This window comes from Symsagittifera roscoffensis, chromosome 1 (assembly GCF_963678635.1).
Source record: "Symsagittifera roscoffensis chromosome 1, txSymRosc1.1, whole genome shotgun sequence".
In the NCBI taxonomy this organism is placed as follows: domain Eukaryota; kingdom Metazoa; phylum Xenacoelomorpha; order Acoela; family Convolutidae; genus Symsagittifera; species Symsagittifera roscoffensis.
In genome coordinates this window covers 37,833,965-37,849,687 of record NC_087062.1, presented here as the reverse complement: position 1 = coordinate 37,849,687, position 15,723 = coordinate 37,833,965, and the positions used below count along the sequence as shown (strand labels likewise).

At 39.5% G+C, this 15,723-nt stretch overlaps 1 protein-coding gene across 4 annotated transcripts in view; it reads right to left on the bottom strand.

The window, feature by feature from the left end:
• LOC134843959 (syntaxin-binding protein 1-like) overlaps window positions 1-15,723 on the bottom strand; it is a 274,291-nt gene that overhangs the window by 12,286 nt on the left and 246,282 nt on the right. For all 4 annotated transcript variants that reach the window (XM_063860344.1, XM_063860347.1, XM_063860357.1 and 1 more), the window contains exons 2-5: window positions 7,046-7,082; window positions 6,645-6,776; window positions 6,492-6,568; window positions 265-450 (exon numbers count right to left, since the gene is read on the bottom strand). In XM_063860344.1, the coding sequence (XP_063716414.1) occupies window positions 265-450; window positions 6,492-6,568; window positions 6,645-6,776; window positions 7,046-7,073 (423 nt within the window). In that variant the 5' untranslated portion in view covers window positions 7,074-7,082. The remainder of the gene's footprint in view (window positions 1-264; window positions 451-6,491; window positions 6,569-6,644; window positions 6,777-7,045; window positions 7,083-15,723) is intronic.

The window sequence follows — 15,723 nt, the reverse complement described above, 5'->3', positions numbered from 1 at the left end:
CTTTTGAATTTCCAAGAAAGAAATGAACAGAACTTAAATGAAATCAAAGGAAAAACCGCGAAAAAGTAAATTTGAGCCTGAACAAATTTTACAACTTTTCCTGAAAAAAAACAAACAATTCATCGCGACCTATATAAGAGTCTGAACTACGTTCATCGACTCTTAAAAAGTTGAAACATTAACTTTTCTTTTCAGTTAAACGTTGCAACGAGCTCTTAAAGAGTAGTCAGCTGGCATGCATTAGTTTGATATTTGTTCACTTACATTTGATTCGTAGGGTAGGAATGCGATGTTGATCTCCTTGACTGTCTTGGTGGCCTTTCTGAGACAGGAAGTCTTGCAGATGCGGTTGAACTGGTCATCCGAGCAGGCCTCCAAGAAGAAAATATGACACGCCTTGTACTTCTGGTGCAGGCTATCTTGGAAGTCCATACACAGCAGGTCAATACTCTGCGAACAAAGAACTGAGAGATTATGACGGCCTATAGATATCATTCGTCATTTAATCTCCTTTAAACAAGCTCCTCGGTGCTTTTAAATTGAAGCAAATGCTCCACCGAATGAGTACTTAAATTTGCAAGATTTGGGTTGGAAAAAAAAGTTCACACACAAAGTGAACAAATACCTAAGTGCATGAATATTTTAAGACTTTTTCCTGGAAAAAAAAACAAAAAAAATCAGCAAGACCTATGTAAGAGTCTTCACTACGTTCATTACTCTTAATTAAGCTTGATCAAATTTAAAGACTTTTTCCTGAAAAAAATCACGTCATTTACGATATACCCAAAGCGTAGTACTGCAAGCTAGTGAATAGAAAATTAGAGGGAAACTACTAATAAGACACAGTGGCGAAGCGAAGCACTTATGAACCGATACTAAATTAGCACAGTCTTTTTTTAATTTCGAAAAACGACAAATACAAAAATCCCAAAGAATTGTCTCAAATGATGTTCAATTTGAGGAAAGCACATTCATCACCGGTGATGAAGTTTTTAGAAACATTTGTCGAGCGGCAACTAAGTTGGCGAAAATTGAGTAAACGCCCATTGAGCGAAAACTGAGTAAACGACAAAATTGTTTGAGCTACAAAAGGAGACAGAATTAGGACACTTAGACGATACAACTTATTCCGAAACTATACACACCGAACCAAGCTTTTGAGTGAAAAAAAACAAAGGGAAATTATAGAAAGTCAGGGGCTAGTAGATTTGCTAATTTTATGAATAAATCAAACCTTTTCTTTTTTTCAATTTCAATGAAATTATATACAGATCAAAAAGCCCTACTGAGCCGACAAAAGATATATAGACAAACGATAGGTCCGGAAAAGGCCAACAATTCATTTTAACATGAAATTTTTAGTTTGAAAAATTAGGTCCTGGCCGGATTCAAAGTAAGCATCATTGTCGTCCCAGGTGTGGTCGCTATCTCTAGGCTTAGGGTGTGAACACGCTAAGAAACTTGAATTCACACAGAGGTAAAGCGGAGTTTTGCATCACTTTCGATACAAAGAAAGCGTATCCCAATTACAGAAAAACAATTGAGAAACAAAAGTAACAGCATTCATGACGCTTTTCGTATTTATGGAAATGACCCGTTCCGAAAAAAATGTGGGTAGAAGCCCATTGAGCGGAAAACAAAAAAAAGTATTTGCGGTCATAAAAAATTTAACGCGGTTAAGTTTTAACTTTTCACTTTTATACCACATTCAACCTGAACTGTTTGAAAAAATGATAATAAATTTCTGCCCGTCGAAAGATATAAAATAAGTTAACTAAGCCGAAAAATCATAAGCCGAAATCATTTAGGCCGAATAAAGCTTTTAAGCAAAAAAAAACAAAAAGAAAAACTACAAGTCAGAGTTAGTAAACCTACGAATTACAGGAGTTTATCAGCAATACTTGCAACTTCATTGAAAGTTATTTGCAGCAAAAACAAATCTATTATCAAGTAACAAGTAAGCCAACAAAACAAACAGACAAACGAAAAGCCGATCATTAATTTTTTTTCCAGAAAAAAACTCTCAATTTCATACATGCTGAAAAAGAAAAACAAGAACAAAGTCCGGCCAGATCTCAAACCTCAGATCTTAGAGAAAAACTTGATTGTCTTATCACTAGACCAAGTGGGAACGAGCCTGAACTTTGACAAGTTTCAATAAAAAAGCAACTTATATTTCAACAGATTTTCTATTTGGAGAAAATATGTACAGAAACAGTCATCGACATTAAATAAGACTCCATAAAAAAGACTCCTCCGTAGCTCAAACCTGGGTTAACTCCCAATGAACCAAAATTGTTGACAAAAACAATTGAGGTAAATCAATCATTTAACTAAAAAAAAAGCAAAAGACACTATTAACTATCAGATTCAGTCTGTTTAGATTTAACCAAAAACTGTTTAGATTGAACCGTTATAAAATACCACTGGTAGCCATTGTCGATTGAATTGTACTATTGCTGTTGGATACTGAATTTAGACGTCTTAAATTGGCCACCCCTACTTCACTGGCTGATATGTACTTGAATATCAGCCAGTGATACTTGATATGTACTTGAAGTGAGTATTAACTACTTTAACTTGTCTTCAGCTAGTTAATTCAATTGCCCACTTTTTAAAATGGCCTCCTAATTAGAGCTCTCCGTTGCTTGCGTTAAAACAAATCATTGATCAAGTATAATTATAAATATAATAATGGTATTCGATATTCATATAAGTATTGCACTACGTTACGACCATTGGCCTCAGATTTGGTAGCGTCAACAGACATGTGGATAAGTATCAATGAACGCATCGAAACAGAAAGAAAAACTGTTTTTCTTTTTTAAAACATAGCAAACAGACAGTTGGGAAAGAGTCAATTAACGCAAGTAAACAGAAAGAAAAAATAGATGGCCTTGAATTTCTTTGAATTTCAAGAAAAATCTTAGTAATTATGCTTTTTTAATAAAATTAAAACAATTGGAGAAAACTGGATGAATAGGAAAATTTTTTATTGCACTGAGAATCTGAAAACAAAAACCACTTTTGCGAAACTAGTAGTCGATCACACTTTTCTTAACTTTAACACTTATGCTATACGACGGTGGAAATTGTTTGACTTCCTTTCAACAAGGGAAACCAACTAAAATTTAAAATATCAAGTCATACCGCGAAAAATCAAATTTGAGCCTGAACAAATTTTAGGAATTTTCCTGAAAAAAATCATGGCGACCTACAAAAGAGTCTTCGCTGCGTTCATCGACTCAATGTTTTAAAAATTTTATCTTCGAAATTTAAAAAAATATATGCGATTAAGGCTCTTCGAACTTCAACTAGCGTGTTACTCACCTCCGGCGCTTCAAATTTTTGACAAATCAAACGGCATATCTCGGAAGTTAAAATGATTTGAGCAATCATATTTGGAAGCTAGATTTGCAACCCGTGAGAGTACCCTGACAGCACCCAACTACTGGGCTGGGGTTTTGAAATTTTACGTAGTTTTTTTTAATTCAAGTTTTTTTTATAAATTACATAAAAACGTCATATCTCGATAAATAAAAGGATTTCACCTGACAGAGGAAACAATTCAAACTTTCTGCGACTACCCTGGCAGCTCCTAGCTATAGGGTTGTCAAATTCCAATTTTGTTAAAATTAATATTCCTGTTGTTTAGAAATTTTTGAAAAAATCATTAAAAATGTCATATCTCGAGAGCTAAAAAAACTGAACGCTCATATTTGTAGGCAAGATTTGAACGACCTTAGGGTACCATAGCAGCAAACAAATACAGGGTTAAGAACTATATTTTGTAAAAGTCATTTAAAAACGTCATATCTGGGCAACTAAAACAATCTGAGGACTAGTATTTGGAGGTACGATTCGCAACGCTTGAGACAACATGGCAGCACCCAACTTGAGAGTTGAGAATTTCAAATTTTGTGAACTTAGCTTTAAGGTTTTCCGAAATTTTTTGAAATATCATAAAAAACGTCATTCATATCTCGGAAACTTAAAAGATTTGAGCATTCAAACTTAGAGGCAAGACAGGCTACCCCAGAAAAAACCCTGACATCACCAAACTATACGGTTGGTAATTTCAAATTTTGTTAAAGTTTTTTTCAAACCGAAGTTTTCTAAAAACTTTTCAAAAAATCACGAAAACCTCAAAATCTCCTTAATTAAAAGGACTTGGAAATTCAGGTTTGGAGGTCGAAGTCGCAACAACTGGCAAAACCCCGACATAATCCCATCATTAGTTTGCTAATTTCAAACTTGGTGTAACAAACATTGAATTTAAACTGAAAAGTATATAAGCATTGCCATAAACGACATAGCTTAATGTGCAAAAACTCATTCGTTAAACAAGCAAAAAATAATACGTCGAAAAACTTACACATGGCGAGATTGTGAAGCATGGATTTAAAAATATAAAAATTGGATATTCGATCGATTGAATTAACCCCATTCGTGACCTTTCCACTTTTGCCTTTCGATAGTGCATTTTGTAGAGTTGGCATGGTACCGGGACGAGTACACTTAGTACTAGTACGGTAGGGTACCCAAGTTAAGAGGTACTAGTACCTTGCCAACACGGGGGGTTAATTGTGACCTTGTTTTCGCTCAGTATTTGCTAAGGTATTGAAACAATTCGTTGATTATTATAATATTTATAAATTCAAAAGATTTATGGTATTGAGTCCAGGGGTTTTGTAAGAACCCTTTTATTGAATTGTGCTAAAAGTTTTTCAATGAACGTTTGAGACGTTCAGTTTTTTCGTTTCTTTGCAGGCGCAGCTGCAGCTACAGTAATCGCCAAAGGCATGGGTCATTTTCGTTATATCTTTGTTTTCTAGAAGAAACTTTGTTTTTTTGATGTTGATCAATAAGGATGTCTTCACTGATTAGGTGTTGAAGAGATTGGTCAGATGGCAGGCACGAATTTAGAAATCAGAATAACATTTTTCAGTCTCATGTGACTGGCTAGCTGTAAAGTTGGGAGTTCTGACTTCTTGTCTCTCTGTATTCAGAGATTGAGACGTATTAGGTCAAATTGATGTCGACATTACCGTTGATTTTTTTTGGCAAATAAGAGGATCACGTGCAGTTTTTGATATGATGAGAGAGGTTAAATATTAATTATGAGAATTTTCTTTTTATTGCAGGTTATTTAATGCAAATATCTAGGTTAAGGCTTTTTGCGTGCTTTCCATTTGGCATCCATAGCTTTGAACCGTAGCTGATAATTGGTACTAGGCAGCATATGAGAGAATTGTCCGGACGAATAAATTGGTCCTGGTTAGGTTTCGTTAAACACTCTAAAGGGCATTGATAGCTTTTTCTGCTTTCTTCTTCGCATGAGCAGTCCATGATACGTTTTCAGGAATTAAGACTCCTTGTCTTTCATTACTTGTTGGGAAGTGACACGCTCGAGGAGCCTTTGATGGCAAAAAAATTACTTTTTGTTAGAATCATCAACGTGAAATTGTCGGCGCACCATCTATACATTCGTCTAACGTCGATGTTCAGTGTAATGGAGTTGTCGCAGATGATTTTAAAAACGTCCCCATAGCCAAAAGTTTGGTGACATGATGTTGTCTGTTAAGTCATTCAGAAACACCAGTAAGAAGAGGGTCACCAGTAGCGATCCCTAGAGATCACTAAGCACAGATATTTCACTTGATATTTGTTCATTAATTCTGACCGTTTGCTTCCGGTTTTCTATGTAACTCTGTAGTAGGGTGAGGCAGTTGCGATAAATGCCAAAATTAGTTTTTCTAGAATTATTTGATGTGATACTTTGTCGAAGGCTTTTTGGAAATTGATATAGAAAGCACTCAAATTTGAGCATTTGGCGAGTTAAGCTCAAAAAAACATGATCTGGGTATTCGGTAAGGTTAGAGATCGTTGATCTGAATCCGTGTCGGTTTGGGAAAGGCTTTGGAGAAATAAGTGACAAAAGCTTATCAAAGATAAGTTTTTCTAACAGGTTGGAGTTCGCGCACAATAGACTTATTGGTCTGTAGTTTGGCGTAAAATTTAACGCTGTCTGTATGGTTTTGAGTGCTCCAGAGTCGAAAAGCTGAATTTTATCTACGTTAACTCTGTTTTACTTGATGATGTTGATTAAGTCATTTATCAACTCGAAATCGATTCCGAAAAAAATGTTCGAAAAAAGGTTTATTTTTGCTGAACGAAGTCCATTTTTGCGGTACAAGTACACGTACTAGTACTTCTGGTAACGGTCTTAGGTGGTACAACTAAGTGGCCAACTCTAACAATTTACCATATTTTTATCAGAAGAAATGCACTGAAAAAAAGTCAGTCAAATCGCGAAAAAGTAAATTTGAGCGTGAACAAACTTAAAAAATCATCACGACCTATTCAAGTGTCTTCAGAACGTTCATTGACGCTTAAAAACAAAACTGAAGCAGAAAACCTTGACCAGTTTGATGATAATGTTAGAAATCTAAAGCTCCAGATTAAGCTAGTTATTCTTGAAATAAAAATACCTGCTCTGTTGGGGCGATAAGATAAATAGCCTCCAAGTTCGTTATGGGCTCACGATTTTTGCTTATATCCTCTACGACTGAAAAAAAAACAATGATGACATCAATTGATATGGTTCCAAATGCACATCAGACTTGCTATATTTGGCTCCTTACTTGTGACGCCTTCGTTATTCAAATCTGTCATTTTGATACACGCTGAGATCATTCGCATGGAAAGACTATCAAGTACCATGACTTTCCATTCTCCTCGTTTGTGAACAGACTGTATAACGTCGTTCAGCAACTCTAAAACAGGGGAATATTTGAGCTTAAATTATTTTTGAGCTTAGAGTATTTTGATATTAGATATTTAATAAAGAAGCATATTTCAAAAAGGAGCTTATTAAATATTCTTATAATCAAAATTCAACGTCAATGTTAAGAATTTGGCATATATTGAATTAGAAAAACTTCACTTTTTTGATCGCCAACTTATATTTTGTCAACATTGGCTAGTCTGTTAAACATTCGTCAGAAAATTGTTTTTACAAATTGTCTTTCTTAATGGTACTTACTTTGCGCAACTATTCTTTTCAGTGACATTTCTGTCTAAAACCATAAACTCCGTAAGCATTACAGTTTATCAACCCATGCGACTATATGTTTAGAATAGTTATAAGTCAATAGAACTTTAATCAAAATACGAACATATAAGAAATTTAAAATGTTAATTCAAACGTTTTCGCACATTCTGTGCATCATCAGGATTAAAATTTTTTACAATATTTACAAAACGATCAAAGATCTGAAAAATGAGAAACGTGTCTAAAAAGGCTCTAAAACTTTTTAACCAATCAAATTTGAACAACTGTAATTACATAATATATTTACGTAATCATGAATAACATTCTCCTGCAAATTTCTGAGATTTTTTAGTTTTTTGTTCTTTCTGGTTATAAAATTTCGATTTGGGAACATTTTAGATTCTGACATGTCAGTTTTTTTTTAACTTTTAGCCTTGTTATACATATGTAACATTCGCCCGGAAGATACATATCGACGGAAAATAAAACTAAGTCCTAAGACGACTGGCCAACGTCTAAACAGAGCTTTACATGCTTTTAACCGTCTCTACCAAGCCAGTACTTTCGGTGGTCTTTCTAACATCGGGTCGACAAAAACGTTGCTGCTTTCGGCTTTGGTCAAAACACTCAAATTAACTAGATTACATGCAGAAATAGTGAGATCATGGCTGGGTCTCAGTATCCCCAGACCACGAGGTCACTCCTAAAATCAGGGCTACTACTATTTATTAAATTATTATTGTTTTTGTTCAGTTGATAAAAATCATCATCTCCATCGAAGATGGATCAACCCTTTCCCCCAACTCCTAGCTTCTCATCCTAGCAAAATGAATTCAGATGTTAATTAAATTCAATTCAGGACATAATAGCGAAGCTAAAAGTGTATATAAGTTAATAAAAGTTCCAGTCCCGAGACCCCTCCGGATTCCTGAATCCGGGGAAATAAGGCACTTATCTTCCTTCCGGAAAGCTGTCTTCCACCCTTCACCGTTGTTCGCAACGGCCTTGCAACTATTGTATCTACACAATCGTTGCAACTCGGAACGGTCTCTGCTATTCCTGCAATCTGTCGTTGTTTTTCAATCACAATTTCCGTTGTTATCGCTATCGCAACTAATGTTGTTGTGTTTTTCTTCCGGTTTTCTATCAAAAATGGCCGTTTCTGACGTTTCTCAGAAATATGACGTCATACTTCGAATTTTCAAACTTTCAAAATACCAGAATATCTTGACCTTCACCGTTTGACTAATCGTCTCCATAACGTTGTGAATCGCTTAAAACCGTCAATTCGGAAGGTTCGCTGCTAAAATGCCGAATCTGCTGAATTTGCATTTTGGTCCATTCTGGTCGAACGTCACTTACTCCCCGGACAGTCCGGTCAATGTCCCCATTGAATCTCGCAATGTTCGTAAAATAGGTACAGTGTCGTCGAACAGAATTTACAAAATGCACGAGATTACTTTTATCCACGTCACATCGACTCACTGCAGAATATAAATGGCATCATACTACATCACTATAGCCTTCAACTTTTTTCATTAATCTGCACATTGAGGATATGACCTAAGATAAAAACATCTTTTCCGACTTCCAATGTCAATGTCCTGATTAAAAAATTTTTCTCCTAGATTTAAAAGGTGTTGGTTTGTAGGACAGTCCTGCCAACCAACAAGCTTAAATTATCCTACTATGCTTCTTCCCTTCGGAAATCTTGCTTGTTATTGTCCTAAATATTAAAACTAAGAAACTCTGTGGTTAGAAAGAACAATGAAACAATCTCCCTCTTCGAGAGATTACCCAAGCCTTTCATATCACCACAAAGTGATCAATTCTCCTAGTTGATTAAACACAACCATGCAGGCTGGATTATTTAAATATACTCTTTCACTCAAGCCTTTCTAAATAAATAGTAAGTAAGTGTCTCTAAAGCCACTTAACTAAAATCAAAATGCAAATTTATAAAAGCAACAAATTCTTCAATGTTCAAAGCTCAACTAAATGTTTCAGTTTTCAATTACAAATTGGTTGCTTGGTTTCTCACTTGAGTTTTTTCACACACATAAAACAAATCTGAGTTTTCACTTCTTCTTTTTCGTCACTTTGTTTCTCTTCTTTTCTAAAACTTCTAAATTCTTCTAACTTTCTTTCTTTTTGCCTCTTGTTCTTTCGACCGATTGCCAATGTTCCATCTCTTCCTCCTGTGATACTGACTCTGCACTTTCAGTCTCTGTGTCTTGCAGCAAGTCATTAGCTATTCTGACGCTGTTGGAAGCAGTCCTCCAACACTTCTGCTCTTCTTCCCTCTGTTTGCACTGTTTGCAACAAGGTAGGGTATCCACGTTAGATTCTCTGTTCCTGCAGAAGCTGTTGTGGAGACACAACGTCACATTTCGCTCCAGATCTTCCTTCAACATCTCTGCCTTCTCCTTTCCACTACGTTCACTTGTCCTGGAAATTCTCTTTACAGTGGTGGTCACTGCATTCCGATGAGTCACGAAAGCTCGCTTGAAAGCTCCTGCTCCAATGTCCAGCTGATATTCACTGTACACTCTGCCGCGCTTCGACATATGCTTCTTAGCATATTCGTACAACCATGCAGTCATGTTAGCTCTAAACCATGGCATCAATCGTTTTCTTGCCCATATCTTCTTCACTTCCATCGGAATGTTTAGAATCTTGCACATTGTCTCAAAAAGATCTAAGTCTTTTAGACAATCTAATTTCCGCAACTGTTCTCTCGTCGGTGCCTCCTGTCTATTGTTTTCTTTCTCATGAGCTTCCAGCCATCGTATCGCCATAATAACTCTCAGTATCACTATTGTTATGGGCTGTGATGAGTCTGGTAAACCCATGGAGAGCAGCTATCCAGAGTCCCAGATCAACACCAGATTACTACGCTCGGGATACCACCATGTTTGCAGCAAGCAATGGCAGGGAAACTCATCATGTGTCAACATGATGCTCCTCCAATTACGCTTTCCCGAAGCTTCCAGTAATGGTTCCACTTCCATCATCACTCGGTGGACCTCATCATTCTCGTCTACTGTATTGTAATCCGTAACGGTTGATCCTCTCTGTTTCTGTCTCTCAAAGTCACTGAAGTTCCCACTCACGTATCCCATGAACTCACTTCCCAGTATCGATTCCAACTCCTCTTTTGTTCTCTCTGGAATTGCTGAGAACATCTTACATAGCAACTCGTAAGATTTTTTGTACATTCTCGTTAGTCTCACACATTTTGGCACTGAGAAGGCTTGATCCACGATCGTTCTCGTACTCTTTATATCCACAGCTACAAAATGCACCGGGTATCTGCTCTTGCACATTGGAGCCAATGTCGAGCCCACCAAATATCGTGCTCCTGATGGTCTACAATAAGTCTCACTGCGTCTGATGTTCATTTCCGACTCGATCGCTTCCCTCCATTTTCCTATGTGTTTCTGCTCGGTTTGCAGAACTCCTGGGAATACTTCTATACTGATTGCAGTGACCATCTCATGTCCCTGTTCTAGATTCAATAGTGACTCTAAAGAACTAAACATGCTGTAGAATCCTAGTGCAGTCACTAGATTCACCTCGGTTCCTCCATGACAATCCACTATCAGTTCCGTTTCCGTTCTTGCTTTCATCAGGACGTTTCCAAACAATACCGTCAATTGCTTGTGTTGTTTCTCTAGGGTCTTTACGCAGTCCAGACCTCCACAAACGTGATCTTCCAGTCCACAGACTTCCGCCAGACAGCTACCAGGTTTGACCCAGTCTTCTGGTCCCCAGCCAGGCAACTCCACTTTATCTTCCCCGTTGCTCCTAGAGGCTGTTATCATCACATTATATATGATTATCAGGTCACGCAGGTTACAATCTGCATTCAGCTCCCTCTGCACGTCTTGTGTCGCCCGTAATATCGAGTCAGCGTTGGGATTAGGTCACCATGATGGCCTCATCAATTCCCACACTACCATCAAGCTCGTTCTAAGTAATTCATCTGATAATCCCAACCCAAATTCCACTATTTTGTCGGATTTTGGCACGGAAGGTGCAGTCACCTCTTCTTCCAAGACCAGTCCCAATCTGATCTGAGGATTGGTAGCGCTCTTAATCGTTACAATTCTCGACGTCCAGAATCTTAGCAACACTGCCTGCTCGTAATCGAAGAAGCAATCGCGTATGTTTTCACTCAGGAAAGGGTTGTACGCTATCCCTATGATTCCGGATACATAGCTGTACGACTTTTTCTTAATTGGTCCACAGTATTCACTGGATTTCGGCAGTGCCCCCATAGATTCTTTAGTGAGTCTCAGCTCCTTGTTTGAGAATCTCCTGATTTCGTCTATCTTTCTCATGGGCTCTAACTCCTCGGGTTCCTTCATATTCACCCTCATCGATTTGCTTTGCTGCATATCCAGCAGTGTTAGCAAGAGTAAGGCTTTCGCTCGCTCATCGCCTTCCCTCAGCATCTTAACGCAAGTGTTCAATGCAGGTACTGAAATCTGCTCTATCATGAATCGAATGAAACAGAGAGCGTCTCTCCGCTTCGCACACGCTACCGCTGCTCCCTCTTGGATTATCAGATCCCTCAGGTTCGTCATAAGGAAAACTTTCTCTTCTTTTGAATTCTTCCTTTCTTCTGAATCATATTCTTCGCGAGTCAGTCCCATCATGCACCAGGCGAACCTCAGTTGTAACTCTGTTCTTACGTAAGGTACTGCCATGAGAGCGTGTATTCTTGGCGCAGTCCTCATCTCTTTTTCGAAGTACCGTAACACCACTGCTTTCCATGGAACGCTCACCAATTGCTCCATCGTTTCTGCCTGTATCTCAGACGACGCTAAAGTCCCGTACGCCTTCTGCTTGAGGGTGGTGCCTTGCAACATTGTCTCCAGATAACCCTCCATGGCACTCTTATCTTCCAGAGCCATCACATACCCTCTAGCCGAGTTTCGGTATTCCAACATCTCCATGTATCCACCGGCGGGTTCATCTATCGACACAGCCTCCGATACCGTCAGTCGGTTATACTCCACTGGTACTAGTTGTCCTGCGACACCTCCCTTTCCGTGATTCATGGGAGATGGTTTAAAGTCTTTCATTGTGCTCTCTCCACATTGGCTGAGTACTTCTATTTCTAAGCTGGCTCCAGTTAGAGTGCAGTCACTCCTATTGGATTTATAACCTGTTGACTTTATTCCCGCCATTATTCCCGCTATATCAGTCAACATTTTATCTGTGCCAGGCAATTGATAATCACCTTGTCCCAAATCCATGACCTCTTCGACTCGTTTCCTTTTCGCTGAATTGACAGCTTTCATCGATATCTCCGAATCCACCTTCGTCTTTCCTACTCTCCTTGGCAGCACTCTGCTGCCTAACTTCATTTTCATCGCGTTGATCTTGTCAATCACCAATTTCGATCGCATCGTTCCTCTCCTGGTTCTTGACAGATACACCACCTCTCCTTTATCGTCCTGCGGTGTCATCTTGATGGGAGAATTCGCTTCACTTTCATCAGTGGCTGAGTCAATCAACAACTCACTCAATCTCCCTTCACACTCATCAAGCTTGTCAAGGACTTCCCGCATTAGTGCTCGGTTGAGACCTTGTTTCAAAATAGACTGGGTTCCATAGCTCTGAACTACTGTCCAGACCTCTTCCATGAAGGCCACTCTGTCCATTCTGCATCTCGTCCTACTTTCATGGTCTCTATGATGCACCTCCCACTCCTCTTCGGGCACTCTGTCCATCGATGCTTCCCTTTCCGTGATTCATGGGAGACGGTTTGAAAACTTTAAGGGTACTCTCTCCACATTGGCTGAGTGTCTCCATTTCAAACGTCGCTCCAGTCAGGGTGCGGTCACTCTTCTTGGTTTTGTAACTGGCTGATTTTATTCCTGCCATGAGAATGGGTGGCACCATCGCTACGTCAGTCAACGTCCTGTCTATGCCAGGCAATCGATCATCACCTTGTCCGAAGTCCATAGCTTCTTCGACGCGTTTTCTTTTAGCTGAGTTGACAGCTTTCATCGAGATTTCGGAATCCACCTTTGTCTTTCCCGTTTTCCTCAATGTCACCTTGCTGCCCAGTTTCATCTTCATTTCATTAATTCTGTCAATCACCATTTTTGATTGCATCGTTCCCTTCCGGGTTCTTGACAGATATACCACTTCTCCTTTGTCTTCTTGCGGCGTCATCTTGACAGGAGAGTTTGCCTCAATTGCATCAGTGGTCGAGTCGATCAGCAACTCGCTCGATCTCCCTTCACACTCGTCGAGTTTGTCAAGAACTTCCCGCATTAGTGCTCGGTTGAGACCTGTTTTCAGAATGGACTGGGTCCCATAGCTCTGAACTACTGTCCAGACTTCTTCCATGAACGCCACTCTGTCCAATCTACATCCCGTCCTATTCTCATGGTCTCGGTGATGTATTTCCCACTCTTCTTCGTATGCTGCCATCAACAGGACTTCTGTGGCGCGGTCCTCACGGTTGTCATGCCCCAAGATGTTGATAAGGGCGGTCAGCAACATGACTACCTCTGGGTCCTCCAGAGCAAAGTCTCGATCCATTAGCCGACGATAGATCGCATCTATCATCGGTCCTACATATGCCTCTGCCAGGTCCATCAATTCATCCAAGTTGAAATTCTCCATACTGTTCTTCAGATTCGATTCCATTCGATTCAAAGGTTTGACTCAAGTGAGTAATTAAATGATCAATCAGGATCTAGAAAAGAAGTCACGAATATCACACTTGTCAGTTTCACCTTAACAGATATCGTTAAAATTTATTTAAAAACAGTCAGATAAGAAGATTTTTATCCTAAAATTTATTAAAATCAATCGGTCTCTAAAATTTTGGAATTTGACCTAAGATTGGACACTCCAAACTTTGGATCTATTCCTAAGATCGTCATTCAGTTGTTCATGGTCACTAACCCCTTCTTACCCAAGAGCTTAATAACATAACACATAACATAACATAACACACATATCACACATATCGCACATTACATACAACTTAGTCGTTAGCCTAACACCCTCTCGCACGTCACTCAGCCTATACTTAAGTAATATTTCTTATGTAAATATTATTATATATTAGTATCAGAGAATATCACGTGTACAAGCGCGTACAATTCCCGAGGATGCAGTCGTCCTCTGTTTGGATCGTACACTGGAAGCGAGAGCTCCCTCACGTCCCTTTGCACGAGGAAGTCTCTCAACCTCGTCACGGATAAGACTAGGTTCTCTGGGTCCACGTGCTGCTTCTCCCTCGCCCTCGTCACCAAGAAGCATAGGTATTTACCCGGTATTTGTGACGGCGCCGGAGGTAAGGCCGCTACGCCCCATACTCCTGGTCGTTGCTTCCAAAGGAACTCTATTTTTTTATTCTCTCTTAAAATCTGCCGCTAACGCTGTCCTAAAACTCATGTCTGCTGTGATTGCTATCGCACATGTTCTATTTGTGAGTATGAAATCACTGTCTGTTAGTATTATGTTACTTGAATATTCATTTGGTAAGTTAAAAAATGACTCAACTACCCTCCCTATTTCAGGTTTCTTAGGTTCTTCGCCTGTTTCTGCTTCTAAATCTCCTGTCTCTCTTGCTATTCTTATTTTTTTTATTATCAGGTTTTCAGTGTGGGTAAGTCCTACCCCCACTCCCCGGACAAAAATATCCATCGACGTCCTCGTCGATCGCATACCGGGTATCAAGTCGAGGTTAGAAGCTGGAATGAGTAGTTGTCCTTCCTGGGCAGCCCAGGACGGATCATCTCGTTCGGTCTTGATGTATTTCATGCTTTCACGATCTACGTCTTGAATCGTGACGCTGGTCCCCTCTGGGTCCGAGGTCATTTCGTTCAGTCACTCTAAGACACGCAGGTTCGTCAAGTCTTGTTCATATGACTGCTGTTGCTCGTCGTCGAATTCTACCTCGGGTTTCGACCGGTCGTCGAGCGACTCATCGTCGTGATCATCGACTATGTCAATGTCTTGTGACACAGTTATTTCTTCTAGACCCACTACTTCTTCCACTATCTTCTTCAGATCTATCCTATCCACTACAAAACCGTCACCGTAAGGATTATTTTTCTTTCTGGGTCTTGTCCCGTCATTCTGACGAGTCTGTATCGTGAACGGAAGATCCGGTTCCAAATTCTGGGAACCTCTATCTGTTCGGGATCCTACCAATCCTCCTCTGCGTAGGGTAAGGTTTCATCGTCCGCTTCGATCACCTCGGTTGGATCCAGGTCCAGCGGTGTATCCGTTCCTTCCTTCACGACTTCGTTTCCATCGTTCTTCTCCCTGGTGCCCTTTTCGTTGACCTCATAAGCAGGATCCATCATTAGATAATCCCCTTCTTCCATGTTTGCAGGTATACACCAGTCTTCTGTCGATGGATTGTGTGGCTTAATGTTCTCGTAGTGGGCGGCTCGGGCAGTATTCAGTCTGTAAAAGCGTCCCTCCTGGTGCACTTCCGTAATCATGAAGGGTCCCCTCCACTTTTTTAGGAGCTTTTTCGTTCCTTTCGGTGGTACAACGTTCTGAAACACCCATACGTAATCTCCCACCCTGTAAGTTTTTGCACCAGCTGCTTTCTTGTCGAATTTTTTCTTCTGCCTTGCCTGTGCTTGCTGAGTGTTTCGTCTGCATAAATCGTTCAACTCCTGTTG